The 19,752-nt window shown below is 32.2% G+C and overlaps 1 protein-coding gene across 2 annotated transcripts in view; it reads left to right on the forward strand.

The window, feature by feature from the left end:
• Positions 1-19,752, forward strand: part of LOC132726699 (dual specificity testis-specific protein kinase 2-like) — a 58,789-nt gene that overhangs the window by 26,241 nt on the left and 12,796 nt on the right. For both annotated transcript variants that reach the window (XM_060712059.1, XM_060712050.1), the window contains 2 exons: positions 7,332-7,484; positions 14,341-14,426. In XM_060712059.1, the coding sequence (XP_060568042.1) occupies positions 7,332-7,484; positions 14,341-14,426 (239 nt within the window). The remainder of the gene's footprint in view (positions 1-7,331; positions 7,485-14,340; positions 14,427-19,752) is intronic.

Consider the following 19,752-nt stretch of genomic DNA (forward strand, 5'->3'; position numbering starts at 1 on the left):
ATAAGTTTTTTTTTAAATAGTTTACTTTAAAACAAAAACCTTTAAAAATGTGCTCATGCAGTGAATTTCTTTCCTTAACATTTAAACAACATGTCTTTTTATGCTGTAAATATGTATAAAACTGGATCTAGTGAAACAATAACAACAATGGCATGAAGTCTTTAATAAAGGTTATAATTTTAATGAAAACCAATTTAGGTGTCAAAACTGCTGTTATTTTCCAATATAAATTTTTTTGTATTACAATTGTTTTCAGTTTAAGTTATTTGGTAAAGATAAAAGCTTAAATTTTTTGGTGGGATAAATGTGCTTGGAAAAATATTGAATGATTTACAAGAAAAACTGTTGGTATGATCATATAAAATGAAACTACTAGGGTTTTTGTGGGGAAATAACATGACAGCTAACTGTTAAACCCAAAAATAAAACCGTCGGTATTACTCATATTGTCCGAATCATTTTGATGTTAGGACCGTTTTTACCTTCACAAAAACATAACGAAAACAGAGCTTGATTCATTTTTTTGTGGCTGTTTAGTTTATTGGCTTGACCACCAATTTGTATTATTACAAAAAAAAGAAATGTTATGAGTCATGTATTGTAAAAATAACAGAATATATAATACATTGTATTTATTGATGTTGTCATCATTTTGTTTATATTTTATTGATATATTATATACGTTTGAATGCATTTTATGTTTGACCACTAATGATACCGGAAAAAATATTGAATCATGAATGTACTGTTTTGTTTTTTTGTTTTGATGTAATACTGCCCTGTTTTTGACATGTCTTATCTTTGATCAGTATGAATGAATTGACTGACCGCACATTTGTAACACAATATTATCTTATTGATATGACTATACCAAAGTTATAGGAAGGTTAAATTGATATTGTTATCGCTTCTTGTGGTGATGACTATGTGTGGCATGATGTAATTTAGGCTCATTTTAATAATTTTTCTTAAAGAAAGTTGCTCCCTATGGGTGACAGATCACCTTGAATGATGGAGGCATAATAATTGCAGCCACCGCAATTGGAGTTTATGGGTCTCTTAGCTCCAGCAGGTGAGGCGGTTAAGATCCCTGGTGTTTCTTTGAAGATTAAAGTTATCCGAAATCATCTTTCCTGTTTTGGTGGCATATGACCTATATTTCTTTGGTGCGCCGTAAAAAAGCAAACAAACGAACTGAAAGAAGGTTGGTTACTGTAGATTTTTAAGGTTTCAGTTTATTAAGACTTTATTTTATTGTGTAAAACTTATTTATTTCCATTGTATAGGAAGCTATAAGGTTACAGACACACTCTTGACTCTGTTACTGGAATAATTTTTAAGTTTCTTACCCAAGGAAACAATGGCTTGCCCCTTACTGGGTTTGAAAGTACACATAAAAAGGAGTCCTTCGATTACTAGACTCGGACACAATCATGTACCACTTTGCCATGCCTATACATATTTTTTAGATTGATTCCTTTCATTGCTAAATTTTTTATATTGAATTTGAATGGCTTTGCAGAGCAGCAAGCTCACAGTACATCTCTCAGGTCAGACTGCCTGAATAGCTTGAATTAATGCTAGTGGCATTATAGGCAAGTCACATTTACCACCTAAGCAGTCAATTTAGACATGCAGCTTAAAATATATTTTGCACCAGTTACGCCATCACTCTCACTGGAGAGTAGTTGGGACTTAATTTGTATTTTGGACTACTAAAACCCAAGTGGTGGTAAAGTAAAGTATCATAAAATGCAGTTCATTATTATTCTCCACATTTACAATGAGAAGTTGAAGTCTAATTCTGTAGATTATATTGAAATTGCCTGCAGCTTCATAAACTAAAATAATTTTAAAAACATGTGCTGCGCTCGTTAATTTCAAACAAACAAGTAACATTGAAGAATTCATTGGCAGTAGTATAAAAGAGGTAGATGATTATCTTAATTTTAATGTAGAGATGAAATATTTCAATTATTTGTACAATGTTTATTGTATATTTAATTATACATGTACCAAGTATTTTATTTTTTTTAAACCAAAGAACTTTCTTTGAATTTTCATTTCAATTTCATTGGCTGGATGAGGCTGGGCAGATTTGAAACTGAAATGATCTTCAAAAGTTTCCCATTTCAATATTACTTTAGTGTTAGGCTTAAAACATAAGTATTGTTGTTGAAATCTTAAAGATGTATGCATATAAACTGAGGTTGGAGCACTGATAGACTTCTGTAGAACTGATAATATAAAATACCGGTACTTCTTGAGGTGTATAACCTCATAATCAATAATTTTATTATTAAGACAAGATATGAAACTTAAGCGTTAAAACAAATGTAAAGAGAAATTGATTAAGAACCAAAATAAACCAAAATGATAAAGAACCAATTGGATACAAAACAGGTATGGATCAATATAATGCAAAGCAGATTGATAAAGGACCAATCAAATTCAAAACAGATTGAGAAAGAACCAATCAGATACAAAACAGATTGAAAAAGGACCAATTGGATACAAAACAGATTGAGATAGGACCAATGGGATACAAAACAGATTGATATAGGAACAATGGGATACAAAACAGATTGATATAGGAACAATGGGATACAAAACAGATTGAGAAAGGACCAAATGGATGCAAACCAGATTGAGATAGGACCAATGGGATACAAAAAAGTTTGAGAAAGGATAAATGATATATAAAACAGATTGAGATAGGACCAATGAGATACAAACCAGATTGAGATAGGACCAATGGGATACAAAAAAGTTTGAGAAAGGATAAATGATATATAAAACAGATTGAGAAAGGACCAAATTGATACAAAACAGTTTGAGAAAGGACAAATGAGAAACCAAACATATTGAGATTATAGGACCAATGGGATACAAAACAGTTTGAGCATTTCAGAAAGGATAGATGGGATATAAAACAGATTGAGAAAGGACCAATTATGGGAAACAAATTAGATTGAGAAAGGACCAAATTGATACAAAACAGATTGATATAGGACCAATGAGATACAAAACAGATTGAGATAGGACAAATGGGATACAAAACAGTTTGAGAAAGAACAAATGGGATACAAAACAGTTTGAGAAAGAACAAATGGGATATAAAACAGATTCAGAAAGGACCAATGGGATACAAAACAGATTGAGAAAGGACCGATGGGATACAAAACAGATTGAGAAAAGACCGATGGGATACAAAACAAATTGAAAAGAGATATTACTTCAGTATCTGAGTATGATACATGTCAGATAGAGAAATGAAATCAGTTCCTTGTTGGAAACTAGCCTCAAACATAACATTATCGGTATCTTACAGTCTAATGTTCTTTTACTTTATTCACACTAAACAGATCTAGATAGGATGTCAGGTTATACACTGTACCTTTATTTTGTTTTAGGTGTAAATAAGTCAGTGATACATTATTTCTGTGACCTTCAGACAATCAGCATGTCTTTACCATCATAACAGATGGAATCTTTATGAGTCTCTTAACTACATTGCAAATGATCCATTAACCCAAATTTTAAAGGGGGAAAAAGAAATGGCCTAAGGTTGAGGAAGAGAACCTTTTGTACTTGAAACCGTGGTTATTTTCACTGACAGTCTGTTACAAAGTACATTGTGACTTAACAATTTCACTGCTTAAGCAGCAACGTAATATTGCCTATGCTACCAGTGCAGTACAATGATCAGCCGGGAAATCAGATCTGTGCGATTGGATCATTGTCTACACTGTTCCTTAACATTCAGTTGTTAGATATTTTGAAATTTTCCCTAATAAAGTCCAGATTAAAAGATACACAAGTTCATTTATCATCACAAGTAAAGTGAGAAGATGTGTGGATATCAGAAATGAACTGAATGTCATACTCTTTTATAATTTATATTGTTTGGAAAGCTCTCTATTTCTTAGGAGTAAATGGCTCGATATTCAAGATAATATTTTTGTCTTTAGAAAGGACAAAAACAGAATATACTGATAAATCAAGGTGTAGGAGTAAGCCATAAATAGATAAATATTTTTCTAGAACTTTAAATCAATTTGTTGTTGTGGTTTTCTAGTGCATAGATAATAATCTGCCTTACAGGATCATAAATATCTTATAACATAGATATCATAGTTTAAAATCTTGAATGTACAAGTAATATATCAAAATAGCGCCAAATTGAAGTGGTGTCATCTATCAGCTAGTTTTAATTGGATATTACAAGATGAGTGATGGGATATATATTGATGTGGTAAATCATATGGAAAAATTTCGGTTAAGCTTTTAAAGCAGTTTTTTCATAGCTTTATTTAAAAACAAAATGAAATGCCTTATAATTAAAAAGCTGTAGCTTTAATTAACTCTTTACAATGAAGCATCCAAACTGTTTTTAAATTATTTCAGATAACACTTTATTGGTATTAGAAAAAGTCTGTTTTGTGTGTTTTTATGTTTTATGTACATGTAGAATCATGTATCTTTTTCTATTCTTTTTGTTTGGTTTAAGACAAAAACATATTGTTGTATAAGGTCATTCAAGGGCTTATAACCAGTTTAACTCCAGGGAAAGAATATCAGTGTGCATTTGATGATATTCTGGGCATAAACACTAAGGTCCTATATGGGTTTATAATGGTGGAAAAGCTCCCCTATTGAAGATTAAATTTACTAGTGGTAACATGTAAAACATACCCTAATTTTGGTAAAGGTAAATATTACTCCATTTAAAAGAAACATGGCCAAGCTCGTCACATTCCTAATCTTTTCATAAGGTCAGATTGACTAACTTTACTGCACATGTACTCTCAATAACCGGGCACCAGCTTTTAGTGCCCCTTCATTTTTTTCTTAAAAGATGACAAAGTAGGAAAAGAGATGGGTTAATTAATGTATAATAGTGTTTTTTATGAATCCCAGAAATGTGAAATATTATTTTATATCAGTGTGCTTTAAGTGGTACAATGTATTAACTTTAGTCATAGTCCTTTTCCTGGTTTGGTTTTCCCTGTTTGTTTACATACTTTACTTTAAAAATGTGACCGAAACAAATTCATATCTCAAGCACTTAAAACATTTGTATTATTTTCTGAAAATAAATTATAATGGTATGTGCTGAGTATGATTCATAGATATGAAAAGGGTTTTTTGTGCAACTTATCATCAAATTTTGAAAGCGGAATGAAAATGATGGAAGAACTACTGGTACTCAAATAATCATGGGTTTAGGTTGAATCACATTTTTACAATATTTGCCGACATGTTCCTTTTAATCTGTCTGAAGAAATAGGTTAAGACATTATTTTTACAATGTTTGTCCAAGTCTCATTTGAAGAGTCTCTTTAAGTGTTAAAAAAAGGAAGATTTTCATTATGTGTTACGTGCAAGACGTTACGCAAAATGTATGAGGAGAAAAAATAAACTTTTCAAGGAATGTAATATAATTTAAAGCATTTCAAGAGTGTTATGGTTTTAATAGAATCATTTTCATTATCTGGTTTTAATCATAATTTAAACTTGAATATAACTGGGCAACTGAAATATTTGAATATTTCTGTCAGCAACTTGAGATTAATATTGTTGATATTGTAACAGTTGAATATATTTTCTGTAATAAAAGCTGTTTCTATCTATGTCGATCTATGTGTCTCTTGCTGAAGCTGTATTCTGATTGGTTGTTAGAAATTTGAAATTTGAAAATTAACCAATGGTTGAAGTTGAAAATAGTGCCTGCATTTTAAATTCAAATTTATAGTTTGAAGTAATTAAGATCACTGATTTTGAGCAGTCATTACATTAAATTTTCATTATAAAGGATATCAAATTTTTTATTTAAATGCTATTACAGTGTGAGTGCTAGAACTAGAAATATTACAGTGCGAGTGCTAGAACTAAATTGTTACTTTTAACCATACTTTATGCATAATTTTATATATTTTTTTGTGCCCCCACGATAGTGGCGGGCATTTAGATTTACCCTTGTCCGTCTGTCCGTCCGTCCTTCCGTCCGTCCGTTCACTTTTGTGTCACACGTAACTCAAAAAGTATTTGACCTAGAGTCATGAAACTTTACAGGAATGTTGATCAGCATGTGTAGTTGTGCACCTGGGTATTTTCGTCTAGATATTTTTAGTATTTTCAGAGTTATTGCCCTTGACTTAGTAAAATTTTGCAATTTTCAACTTGTGTCGCATGTAACTCAAAAAGTATTTGACCTAGAGTCATGAAACTTTACATGATTGTTGATCAGCATGTGTAGTTGTGCACCTGGGTATTTTCGTCTGGATATTTTTAGTATTTTAAGAGTTATTGCCCTTGACTTAGTAAATTTTGCAATTTTCAACTTGTGTCGCATGTAACTCAAAAAGTATTTGACCTAGAGTCATGAAACTTTACAGGAATGTTGATCAGCATGTGTAGTTGTGCACCTGGGTATTTTCGTCTGGATATTTTTAGTATTTTCAGAGTTATTGCCCTTGACTTAGTAAAATTTTGCAATTTTCAACTTGTGTTGCACGTAACTCAAAAAGTATTTGACCTAGAGTCATGAAACTTTACAGGAATGTTGATCATTATGTGTAGTTGTGCACCTGGGTATTTTCTTCTGGATATTTTTAGTATTTTCAGAGTTATTGCCCTTGACTTAGTAAAATTTTGCAATTTTCAACTTGTGTCGCATGCTACTCAAAAAGGATTTGACATAGTCATTAAACCTAATGGGCAGGTTGCTCAGCATATTTAGATTTGCACCTGGGGTTTCGCTTGTGGATTTATCCAGTATTTGTAGAGTTATTTCCCTTGACTTAGTAAAAAGATTGACTGAACAGTGGCGCGGTGGGGGCACCCGTGTCCTATGGACACATTTCTAGTTAAATAAGAAATTTGCCTCTTAATAATAGTAATAATAATAATTTTATGAGAGTAATATAGACCTTGACTATAATGCATTTTGGATACACCACCCCCCCCCCTGGATTTATAACAGTGATGTAGCAAGCAAGCCTTAATATGATACAGGTGCTGGTGTTTTGTTGTATGATGATATGGTCTATATTTAAAGAGTTTGAAAACAAATCTTGAGTGATATTAATTTTACAGCAACCAGGAATTCTAGTTTAGATAGATCATGTTTACGGCCAAATTGAGCCAGTGTGGTTTTGAAATTGTTGCCTGTATTTTTGCTTTATGCTTTGATTACTTTCATGCACTAGGATCCATTAAAGGTAGTTACCTCCTATTAGCTTAAATGATATGTAGTTTGGTTTCTTGAAAAACAAGATATACTAGTAGTGCTTTTTTATAAACAAATTTTCTTATTTTGTTTTTTTCAGTACATAAACAATGGTGACCTGGAACAGTTGCTGGCCAACAGTTCTGTTGAGTTACCATGGACTACACGGGTTTACATTGCTCAAAATATTGCTGCTGGAATGGCATATCTCCATGAACAAAGGGGAATAATGCATAGAGATTTAACATCAAAGGTAGGCAACTCTTTTTATCCCTTTCTCCTTAAACAAAGGGAAATAATGCAGAGATTTAACATGAAAGGGTGGTTGCTCGTTTTTCCTCCTCTGTCTCCTTGATCAAAAGTGGAATAATGCAGGTATATAACATTAAAGGTAGGAAACTCTTTCATCTAATAACAAAAGGGGAATAATGTAAGGAAATTTAGCATCAAAGGTAGGTAACTTAAGTTTTACCATGTCTCTGTGAACAAAGGGGAATAATGCATAGAGATTAAGAATCCAAGGTAGGTAACTCATTATATCTCCTTGAAGTAGATGTAGTGATCATTAATTTGATGTGGTGATGTTGCAGTCTTATTGTCCATAACAATATTGTCAATAAATAACAACCTTTGGTCAAGACTTGAGCTCTGGATTTTTAGTCTGTGGACCGTAATATATAAGTTTGCTTGTGATCATTTAGATCTATAGCAACTACAAAATGTAACAAAAGGGGTTTAAAAGTCAAACATCAGACAGAATAGTACTATATGCAGCTAAAATGATTTAAAATGTCTTCAGGTCATTGGCCTTGTAAATTATCTATACTAGCTATGACTACACCTTATATTGAACAGATTCAGTATCTCCATATAAATATATTTACTTAATTTATCTATCAAGTATTTAATTAGATAAACCAGGGTAAACAATCATATCAGTCATTAATATAACTGGTAATTTGTCAATATTGTAGAGTATGTAGTTCAAATTCAAGGACAAACTTAAGTTTATCACTTTTAAGAGAAATGTAATTCAATTAATTACACTGTTTTGGAGAATGAGGGTAGTTCTCAAAATGTTGTGGAGGTGACCTGTTGTGGAGGTGACCTGTTGTTTTTTTCCTAATTTTAAAACCAAGGAATTTTTCCAAAGAAGTATATCTAGACCTTTTTCAATGATAGTAAAAATAATACTGATAATAAAAACAAATGAATAAATACAAGGAAGATATTGCCACATTTTCTGATTGAAAAGAAACAGAAATAATTGCTCTGAAGTAGTCCATGGTCTGTGTTATGTAAAATATTGTAAAGTTTGTTAGCCCGATTCCATTGAACCCAAGGTATACTAAATATTGAGCTATTCTGTTGTTGGCAGTATAGTATTTTGAAGACATTTTATCAAACATACAGGGTTTCAAAATTTTGGTCATAGCCTTTCTATGTTATTTTCATTCTGAAACACTTAATTATAAAATTGTTATGGACTCTTCCAAATTCAAAACAATTGGTAAGGGTTAGTTAATAATTCCATTATATCACTCTAAATTCTGTTGACAATGGACAAGTAAAATATCAGAAAAAGGGTATTTTTAACTATGATTAAAGAAAATTTTAATTGTAATTCCTATTTTTAGAATTTTTCTCTAAGTTCTCTTTGGTTGAATGACGGATATCTTGCTATCATTATAACATCTGCCAATTAAGTAAATATTTTCATTAACAGATTAAGATAGTTGACATAGTCATTTTATCGCATGTTATCAATACTTGGTTTGTTTATATTGTTATTTTATCATATCAGATTAATAATATATTATAGAATGTGATGACCAGAAATATATTAATGAACAAAGATGAAATAATGGAGTGCAAATATTTACCCTGATTTTCTATATTTGCTTTAATGAAGTTTGTGGTATTAATGACTGTCAAAAAATTGAATTAGTTCAAGATTGTTCTTCAAAACCTATATTACTAGTATTGACCTCATTCTCTATTTCTTTGTGGTGAGATATACAGTATATAATGTCGAAAACATTTTTAATGATATTCTTTCATATCAAGAGGATAATTTTGAAATATTCTTGTCCCACAATTTTGTGTGTTTGAATTTTGGGCTGGTATGGACATTCAAGGGATTTGAAGTTGACGGCCTTTACCACTTTGCCATGGAGGTCCTACCATTGAGAAATGACCAATAATTTGCTAATAAACAAGATGGGAGATATTGAAATAATTTGGACTTCTTCAGACATCCTTGCTGTAGTAATTTATGTATTGAGAACTGCAATGAAAAATTTCTTTCGATGACATTGACAATTATTCATTCCTACTCCGCTTTGTCTAAATTTTGTTGAAAAGTTTCTCAAGATAAGAAGCTGTCTTAAAGAAGATTTCCAAGCAATTTCATTTTTGCTGTCAAGTATGGTAATTTGTCTGAATCTTTAAATTATTAATTTTCCTGCCAACATAAATTACCATGATGCCTGTAAATGAGGGAGAGATTTAAGTGAATATATAGAATTGCTTAATGCATAGTTAATAGGAAGAAGTGCTGACTTGAAGTTTATGTGGAAATGGAACCAGGTTAATCATATTAAACAGTTTCGCTTATTTGCCTAAATGGACTTCAATTTTGAAACAGTCCTTTATCGATTTTATGGATATTAGAATGAAAAAAGAAAAAAGAAGTGTCACAGTACAGCTGACAGAATAGGGCCTCAGGGTAGATTACAGTGAAGTTCAGGCTGGCCTGGCTGTATGCTAGTGGCAATAACTTACATGCAGATTTGGTTTAAACAGCATTGTTATTAAGCTGTTTATTTCAGCTATGTTGTTTTGAAAAATTTCAGTATACATTAATATAACCTATCAAAATCATATTTTATCTATTGCTGTCATTTGAGGGCCATGAACGTTCTTAAGGGTAGAGAGACAGACATTCTAAGAACTAGGCTGTTTCTGCTCCCTCCTAATCCAGACTTTTTGTCTATATTGTTTAGTAACTTTCAATTTTAGTATAGTTATAGGGTCATTAATTGATTCTAGGGGTTGTATTTAAATTTTTCACTATTTATAAAAAAAAACAAGACTGGTACAAACTACTTAAATGTTGTTGATTTTACTGCTTATTGGAACAGTAACTTATGGTACACTTTGAGTTTGTATACACCAAGCAAATGAGAAAATACAGGTGAAGCACATGTTCGATTCTATTACTTATTCTTATATAATGCCCTATAAAGAGTAGTGCTAAATGCTATATTGCATTATGATAACCTTTGATTTCTGATGGCTTTTGCACCAGTTCTTGGAGAGACGGCAAAAATACAAGACATAGTTTACTGACTTAATATTAAACACATAATTATGATATAAGTGTCATAAGTGTTATGTAACTGCTGGAAAAGTTCTTTCAGTCGACTCATAGATAACCTGTTACTGAAAATCAGTACTGAAATAAGTACCATATTGATTATAATATGTACCTTGGCCCCTCATAAATTTCTTCTTCCCACACACACTCTCCTCCATCCACCATATCATGTCGGGGTGAGCACTTAAAAAATGTTATAGCAATTTATTCTGTTTGCTTAAGCTCATTTATTACGACTTATTTGAACCTGGCGACTGTGAAGTATATTGAACTTATCAGTGCTTGCGTCTAATGAAGTCACATGCAGGTGACCAAGTAGGCTTAAACCCATGATCCCCTTAGCTTCTTAATCTCCAGGTCATCTCTCCCTTATTTAAATTTTGTCAGCTGACAATCATTATACCAGTGTTGGAACATTTGCCGTAATTCCATCGTTGCTTGAAAAGTAACTTCAACTAAGTATTCTAAACCAAATCTAAGTTTATTTTTGAGTATTAACCCATAGCCTTTTGAAGGTCGTACAACCAATGCAGACCAAGATCATCATTGTCCAAGTAGCTCAATAGGTAGAACTGGCTGAACTGTGCTCTGGTGAATATTAAAAATGGCTTACTGCCGTGATTTTGAGGGTAAACTACAAAACCCACCACCAGACCAAGAACAGCAGGCACATCCTTGTTGTCTAATGATAATCTGCACTGTTTGCTATTGAGTAAGAATGTATTTGAGAAATTTTCCCTTAAAAGTATTAATGGCTTTGTCCAGATTGTAGGATGGACAAGTCCATTGAAGATATTTAGCAGGGAGAAAAGTCTATTATGATGCTTGCTAGTGTCCTCTAGTCAAGTTTGATATACAGTAACCTTCTGATATTTGGCAAGCTTTGCAGGTAAATAATTAAATGAGGGAAATATAATGAGGAAAAAGTATCCTGAGCTTCATCTTGATATTATAAAATGCTGACAAAAGTTATGACAGATTTATTTATTTTCATTATGTAATATGAAATCTGCACCTTGATGACCCCCTTGCAGTGAAAATAAAACATTCATGCATTTTCTTTGGATAACAAAGAAAAAGCAGCACTTATTTTGCAGGTGTTAATATGTGTTCTTATATTTGGTATAAGATTTTTTTGAGGTTTTCCACAGTAACAAAAAGAGTCAAGGTCAAAATAAGTATCTTTACTTTCTGCATAACAATAAACAGATTACTTACAGTTGTAATCACCCAAATGTAATTGTAATTAAATCTAATCATTTCCCTGTAATAGTAATGCATATTGTGCAACTTTATTGTGGTTCTATGTAACTAAGCTGTATACATTCAGAAAATGTTTTTTGCAGCTAATAACTATGAACATTTCTGACAAAAGACAGAGAGAAAAACAACAATGTTATTCTAACGGAACTCCCTACTATTATGCAAGAACATGATATTTTAGAGTTTTTTTTTTTCCACAGCTGATTTATTTCCTTGCAAATTATACAGAGAATATTACTTGTAGGCTTTTCATTAGTAGACATATCTTGGTAAGTGCAAGTTTACATAAGGTGGGTGAGTTGCAACTTGCAGATCTTGTAAATTTAAGAATGCTTTTCATCAGATCGTAACATCCTGGTAGGTTGTTTATATGTTGCTTTTTTTTCTCACATTCTGTCAGACTCATCATTTAGATTCACCTTTGATGTGAAGGAAAAAGCAGGTACTGGTTAGATTACAAGATTAAGTTAGGACAGAGGGTTACAAGGGGATGAAGGGGATTGATATGAAGTTTGATGTTTATAGTGGCACAGGCATGCTGGCTGATCATCAGGTCTGCTAGGTTGGCTGTTTAGTCAGAAAATATTAGGAAAATTCCAGTTAAAATGACAAGTGGTATTGTCCTGATTGCAAATTTAAGATATTAATTAGCATCGTATGGGTATGGAAAATCTTCGAGAATTGTTAGTTTTCAAGCAGTATGCTTTCAATGGTTGGATTTCAACTTTTATGATTTGGATGTGTATATGCCATCTTGGTTAATGAAAGGTTAATGGTACTGTATACTTTGAAACCAGTTTCAACTAGAAAACATGCATGGTGGAACCGGTTAATCTTCAAAGTTGTCTTATGACCTTGAAGTGTTTGTGCTACTTTAAACCGAAGAAATAAGTAAAATTAAAACTGCCTGCTTGTTTACAAATAAGCTGAGAATTAGGTTAGAAATATTGCTTTGTCTGGTATACACTCTGTATATATTGCTAAAACACTTACTGACAAGCATTATGAACCCAAGGGCATATCTGTTGTTTATTTCTATCCTGTAATTATGAATATAATATTAAAAGTATTGTTTGCTGTTTATACTTAAAAATCTCATAGGAACACTAGTTTGCAATAACATACTAAGCAGAGCATATGGGTACAAAGTACTTACCATTTATGAGGGAATTAATTTAAAAGGCTATTATTATTTTTCAGTACTTATGGAATTATTTTCTTCTTATAAGAGGCTCATATTTATGCATGCGTGTATATTCCTTTTGTCAAAAAATAGAGAAACAAAGAGATGAAGACATATTTTCTCAACCTCATAAAGTGATATTCACAGACAGTTGTTCTTATGTAACACCATCTGGATTTATTGCCTCTTTTCCATTTCCTACCCAGTTTAATTTCACTGATTATTCTGCCAGAACTGTTTTACAACATTCATCTATTGTTGTTTTGTTTTTTTTTCCTGCAGGAAAATCATAAATGATATTTTTTTATAATGAAGAGTAATGTAACTTTTGTTCATATTGATTAATACCATAAGTTTTGGAGAATAGTAGCAAAAACTGATAAAATAAGCAGTTTATTTTTGTCTTATGTTTTATTTGATACTTGGATCTGTTTTCTGTATTAGAAAAGTCAATTTAGGAAACACATAATACTTTTATTATAACAAAGTGCTATTTATAGCACAGAAGAATTGGCATTTTATTTTACCTCATTAAAATAACAACTTGTTTTTGAAATTCTGTAATACATATATTTCTGCAAATGGGGTGATCTTAATTACTTTGGGTCTTCTTTTTGAGGATATGGATCAAACTTATGACCATCACCAATTTTAAGCTGTACATTTCTAAGAATAGGGAGACCTATATTGTACTCGCCCATATAAGTCAGTGTCGGTGTTATCTCCAAAACAACTGAAGGGAATGGGTTGAAACTTCACACACTGCTTCTCTGATTATTTAAGATAATGAGCACAGGTCCTGTGACTTTGACTTACTTTTTTATGCTCCTTTTCTTACTGTCAAATTAACACTTTGAATAATTGAGCGTGCTGTCTAAAGTCAATAAGGTAATAAGTCCCAGACTTAGCACATATATATTATACATGTCACCATTTGAACAGTTTGGTTGGTATGTATTACTAAAATAGAAATTATTTTGATTTAAAGATGTGTTGGAATGGTGGTTCAATCTTCTTTGTGCAATATTGAGAAAGTTTTAGGTTCAGAATTTAGTTAAGATTTGCTGTTTGAATTCTTTAAATGGATGACATCTAGGTTGCCTAAATCCCTGAAAAATATTGTGTGTAGCCTATATTCCTCACATGTGATGGATGCAGAACCTAAGGATATATATATTAAGCATATTGCAGATATACTGCATATAAGTTATTTGACAGTTATTAATGGAGAAAATGTAAAAAGATATGGGAGAAATTAACACCTCCTTTAATTTTCTATTTCAGAATGTGTTGATACGAGAAGAGAAAGATGGCTCATTCACAGCTATTGTTGCAGATTTTGGTCTGTCAGCAAAAATTCCAGACCCTTTGTAAGTACAGAAAACAAATTTGTAGATTTTAAAGTCCCTTTATAAGTATATATTTGCAAGATAAAATAAGATACCATAGAGGTAATATGTTTAGACAAGTCATATGTTTAGACAAGAAGGTCATATGTTTGAACAAGTGTTTGACTGCTTAGATAGGTATTTGGTTGGTTAAAGCTGTTTGGTTTTCTCTTAGAAATTTTTCTGGGACTGAACGGTGAGTCCTGAGTCCCTGGGTGAGCGATCTGACCTCAAGTGAACCGCATTTAACTACAGTGTAATACGAACAGGTAGATTGATGACATCACTGTTTGTAGTACTTGTTGGGCGTTTTGCCTTCATATACTGGTATCTTTGTTTAAAGCAAGTGTTCAGCTGGTAAACAGAAGCAATTTGTTAGCTCATTGAACTTTTTACATCACTGCTTTCATGTGGAAACATAAATACCACCCTTTATTCAAGACACATCTCTGTGAAATAAACAATAAACAGATTGCTTAACATTAGAAAAACTTACCTCAGAACAAATAGAAAATGTTGCGCTTCCAAGTATTTTCTTTCCTAACCTACAAGTATTAACAAATTGACAACAAGTGCTGGTCTTTTTTTAGAGATTATCATATTCAATTCATTCTTGGTTTGCTAGGGAGAACCCTAGGGGCGTGGTCTAGGAACTAAAGGGTTCTGAATGAATAGATAAAAAATTTGGATTTATTGTCAATTCTAATAGGTTTTAAGGTGTTTGGTTGCCCCTAGATCTTTGGTCAAAACTATGGTTAATGTTGTTGACACAAGTGCTGGTCATTAAGATCATTTATATACAATTAATAACTATAGCTTTCTGTCACAGACTTCCATCTTTTACTAACAAGAAACAAATGAGTTTATTCCAGTCTAAGCAAGCGATATTACCCCATGTCCTTGGATTACAAATTATCATAGAAAGTATATGATACAAATTATTTTGACACTGTGCCAGCCAGTTTCCCAGATTATTGTTTATTTTCTTCCACGCGATCAGCTGATGGGTGGAATATAATCATTTAACCAAGTGAATGACAGTTATGTTGATGTTCCTATTTCTCTCCTAATAGACTTGTTGTTTTTTGGGTTTTTTTTGTGCCAGTTTGTTTTAAAGATGCTGTATCAATGTTTTTTTGAGTTCATGTAGATAAAGAAATATGTTCTCAAATTAATGAATATAAGTTCTTCGTAAATGTTTGTCTTACTGAACTTTGAGTGCTTGACTTGTAATATTATGATTATAATAATTTAATAGTGAACTATGATAAAAAAATTACATGTCAATATAATAGATTGTAATGTAATAGATTATGGTCATGGACTGGATATCTTGAAGCTGCAACAGGTCATATGTAAGCAATACTACCATGGCATGACCACTTTAAAGTATGTCCGATTTCCAGGGGATGGGGAGGGAGCAAAACACACACGGAAAAAAAACCCAACAGTTTTGAATAGATAAACATAGATTTTTGCGACGGACGCGCCCTCAGGCGCGTTCAGAGCTAAGTCATCTTCACATGGGATTTCGTTGGCTACACTCGCGCAATGTGTCCTAAACCAATTAACAGCCCAAGAAATAGTACATGATCCTTCAAAACTCCCATACTTTGTCTGGATATCTTAATGTCTACCATATTTAGCCTTTTCAATTTCAAATTAAGTTATCCAAGTTAAAATATGAACGTATATTATTGATAAAAACGTTGTAGTCCCCGTAGTATTATTGCGCAATATGCAAATTACTGCTGAAACGATTTACCGCTGTCGAAAAAGTAGGACAGCAAAATTAATATACTACAATAAAGGTGTAACCTCTGAGTTCCAAGACATTATTAGTAGGAAATAAATATTTCTACATTATACAAAACATTATTATTAACAAATCAAAGTTTTTTCGTGACTCTAGGATACCTCGCGCATTAATAAAAGAAGAACTATTTTCGTGACTCATACCGCGGGTTTAGCTGAATATTCAGCAGTTATTAATATATTAGATACAGTACAATGGCTAGTATAAATATCTTTTTTGAAAATGCATGTAAGACACTTTACCGCCATGTAGTCTTTCATGGTAAGGAAGTTATAATATCAGTTCTACTTCCGATTCTTGTGGTTTGTTTACATATTTAACTAGGTCACGATATGAGTTAACCTTCGCTATTCTAAAAATAGATTCTGCATCACCTGTTCTGATTTTTGGACAGGCGATTAGGAAGTACACATTAAACATGTAATTAATAAACCAGCGGATTGTAATGCAATACTTTTAGAAATGCTATACAATTGTAAGAAGCAAACAAGTTGAAAATGGAATTTAGTGTGAAGTTGAAAAGGACAACTAAACACTGTAGTGCTCAAGTGACATTTTAATTAAAATAAAAACGATGTGCTCTGGCCTCTACATCTTTACCTTGTAAATAAACAAGATTGCATTTGAGAAAAATGCTATGCCACCGCATGTTTCAAATTTCATAGCTGTACATCAAAGGACAAGAAAGTAGGTCACATCATCAAAATCTAGGTCAAAGTTCAATTTTACAACTAAAACTGTGCACATGGTCAAAATGTCATTGCTGTACATCAAAGGACAAGAAAGTAGGTCACTGTCCTCTTGGGCAAGGCATAATTTTGACCCAAGGGTTTAATAACAATCTTGATACAGGTCCACCAAACAACATTTCAAGTCAAATACATTGTATCTAAGCTATAGCTTTCTCCCATTCAGAAAACATTTGTTTTATTTTCTGTTTTTACTACGTGAACATAATGAGAATCACTGCCCCCGGGCAGGGCCAATTTTTGACATTTGAACAACTTTGGTAGAGGACCTATAGATGATATTATATATCAAACATCAAAGCTCTATGCCTTGAACCTTCAGACAAATTTTTTTTTTCCACTATATGTACATAATGAAAATCAATGACCCCCGGGGCGGAACCAATTTTGACCCCAGGGCTATAATTTGAACAATCTTGCTAGAGGTCCACTACACAATGTTTCATGCAAAATATCTTAACTCTATCCTTAGTAAATTTAGAGAAGACAAGAGGCAACATTTGAACAACTTTGGTAGAGTACCTTTAGATGATATTATTTAACAAATATTAAAGCTCTAAGCCTTGTACCTTCAGACAATAAGATTTTTTTTATTTTTACTATATGTATATATTGTAATCAATGACCCCCAGGGCGGGGGCAATTTTGACCCAGGACTATAGTTTGAACAATCTTGCTAGAGGTTTACAACACAATGTTTCATGCAAAATATCTAACCTGTAGCATTTGTCAATTGCTAGAAGAATTTTTTTTAAGTTTTTACTATATACATATAAGGAAAACCAATGACCCCTGGGGCATGGCTGATTTTGACCCCAGGGCTATAATTACACAATCTGGGTAGAGGTCTACCAGACAATGCCTTATGCAAAATATCTAAGCTCTAGACCTTTTGGGTCTTTACAAGAAGGTGTTTTAAGTTTTTACTATATGTACATATAGCGAAAATCAATGACCCCAGGGCGGGGCCGATTTTGACCCAAGGGCTATAATTTGAACAATCTTGGTAAGGGTCTACCAGATGATGCCTTATGCAAAATATCTAAGCTCTAGGCCTTTTGGGTTTTTACAAGAAGGTATTTTAAGTTTTTACTATATGTACATAGTGAAAATCAATGACCCCCGGGGCGGCGCCAATTTTGACCCCAGGGCTATAATTTGAACAATCTTGTTAGAGGTCTACTAGACAATGCCTTATGCAAAATATCTAAGCTCTAGGCCTTTTGGGTCTTTACAAGAAGATTTTTTTAATTTATTCTTATAATTCCTTTTGGTTGCCATGGCAACCAGATTTCTATATGGAATGAAATTCTTTGAACAACTTTGGAAGCCCTTCACCCAATGAACAATCCTGCCAAGTTTGGTTGAAATTGGACTAGTGGTTTTTCACAAGAAGATTTTTTAAGTTCACTATATAATCTATATAACACACACACAAACACACACACACACAGGTGAATCGCTATATGCCACCGCATCGCAGATGCTGCGGTGGCATAAAAAAATCTAAGAAATACACTATTAATTGCTGATGATTTTAACCATTTTTTTTTAATGAGACATATCCAAGAGAAATAAAAATACAAATGACTTATATTTTATTGTCTGTATGCCCACTATGATATAACACGAAGCAATTCTAAATAGCATTCTCAAATGTATAATGTATTATGTTTGAAGTTTATTTGCCTGGATTTATTCTAAAAATATTTCGTTTTTTTCTATTTACATATCATTTCTTAGTATAAATCGATAAGGACACTGATTTACAAGTTTGACCAGAGTTTTTAGGCATAAATTTCATTCTGTATTTAAGTGCTTGAAAGTAGAAAATCTGAATTATATCAATTTGGGACACAAAATATATTGCTCTACAAATCTCGAACTTGTATGGAACAAATTTTCTCTGTTATATATTTTGTGTTGTTTTTTTTTGTTTTTTTTTTCTAAAAGAAGCCTTAATATGTCTCTCCGGTTGCATGTCCGTCGCATTCAGTGCTGCAGCACTTTGATTTTGCTACTGTTTATATAAATGATTAACACTTAATGCAGCAACTGAATCTACCTATACATGTCATCTGAGTATGGTCTGCTTTTCTAACAGTCAGTACTTATTTTGAAACTTTGCTTTAAAAGTGATGAATGGTATTGTCCAGATTGAAAGATGGACAAGTCCATTTATGATATTTAGTGTGGTAAGGGTAAATCTGACCAATAAAAACACCAACATTTCATGTAGATTTTTTGCACAGTTGGTATACTAATAAGATACTAATAAGGCAGCTTAAAGTATAAGATTCTTCACTTATTAGGTAATAAAATACAAGTATTGCTTTTCTTAGTATGAAATTTGCTTGTACACATAGTATACTGTATGATACTTCAGTGGTTTTTACCACTTTTAGGGGAATGGCAGCAAGGCCCATAGAGAGTAGAAAATTGACATTATTATGCATTTGGGACATATTAATTTATCTTATATGACATGAAGATAATGATTTATATATACAAACAAAAACAGTCAACTATGCATTGGAACAGATAGTTGGAAGAAATAATTTTGCTTTTTTGTTTTTTGGAGTTTTCAGTTGTGACGTCAATTAATGGCATTAACAGAAACATTTAAAGACATAGTGCCTGAAACCCAAAATTAAACTCTCTGAACTTCATTCTTAAGTTAGTTAAAAAAACAAGTGTTTTTTTTTTATTTTATAACTTTCCATGGAGTTTTCCAGTGTGTATT

The sequence above is a fragment of the Ruditapes philippinarum genome, unplaced genomic scaffold (genome assembly GCF_026571515.1).
Source record: "Ruditapes philippinarum isolate M1 unplaced genomic scaffold, ASM2657151v2 ctg2541_1_1_1_1, whole genome shotgun sequence".
Taxonomy (NCBI): domain Eukaryota; kingdom Metazoa; phylum Mollusca; class Bivalvia; order Venerida; family Veneridae; genus Ruditapes; species Ruditapes philippinarum.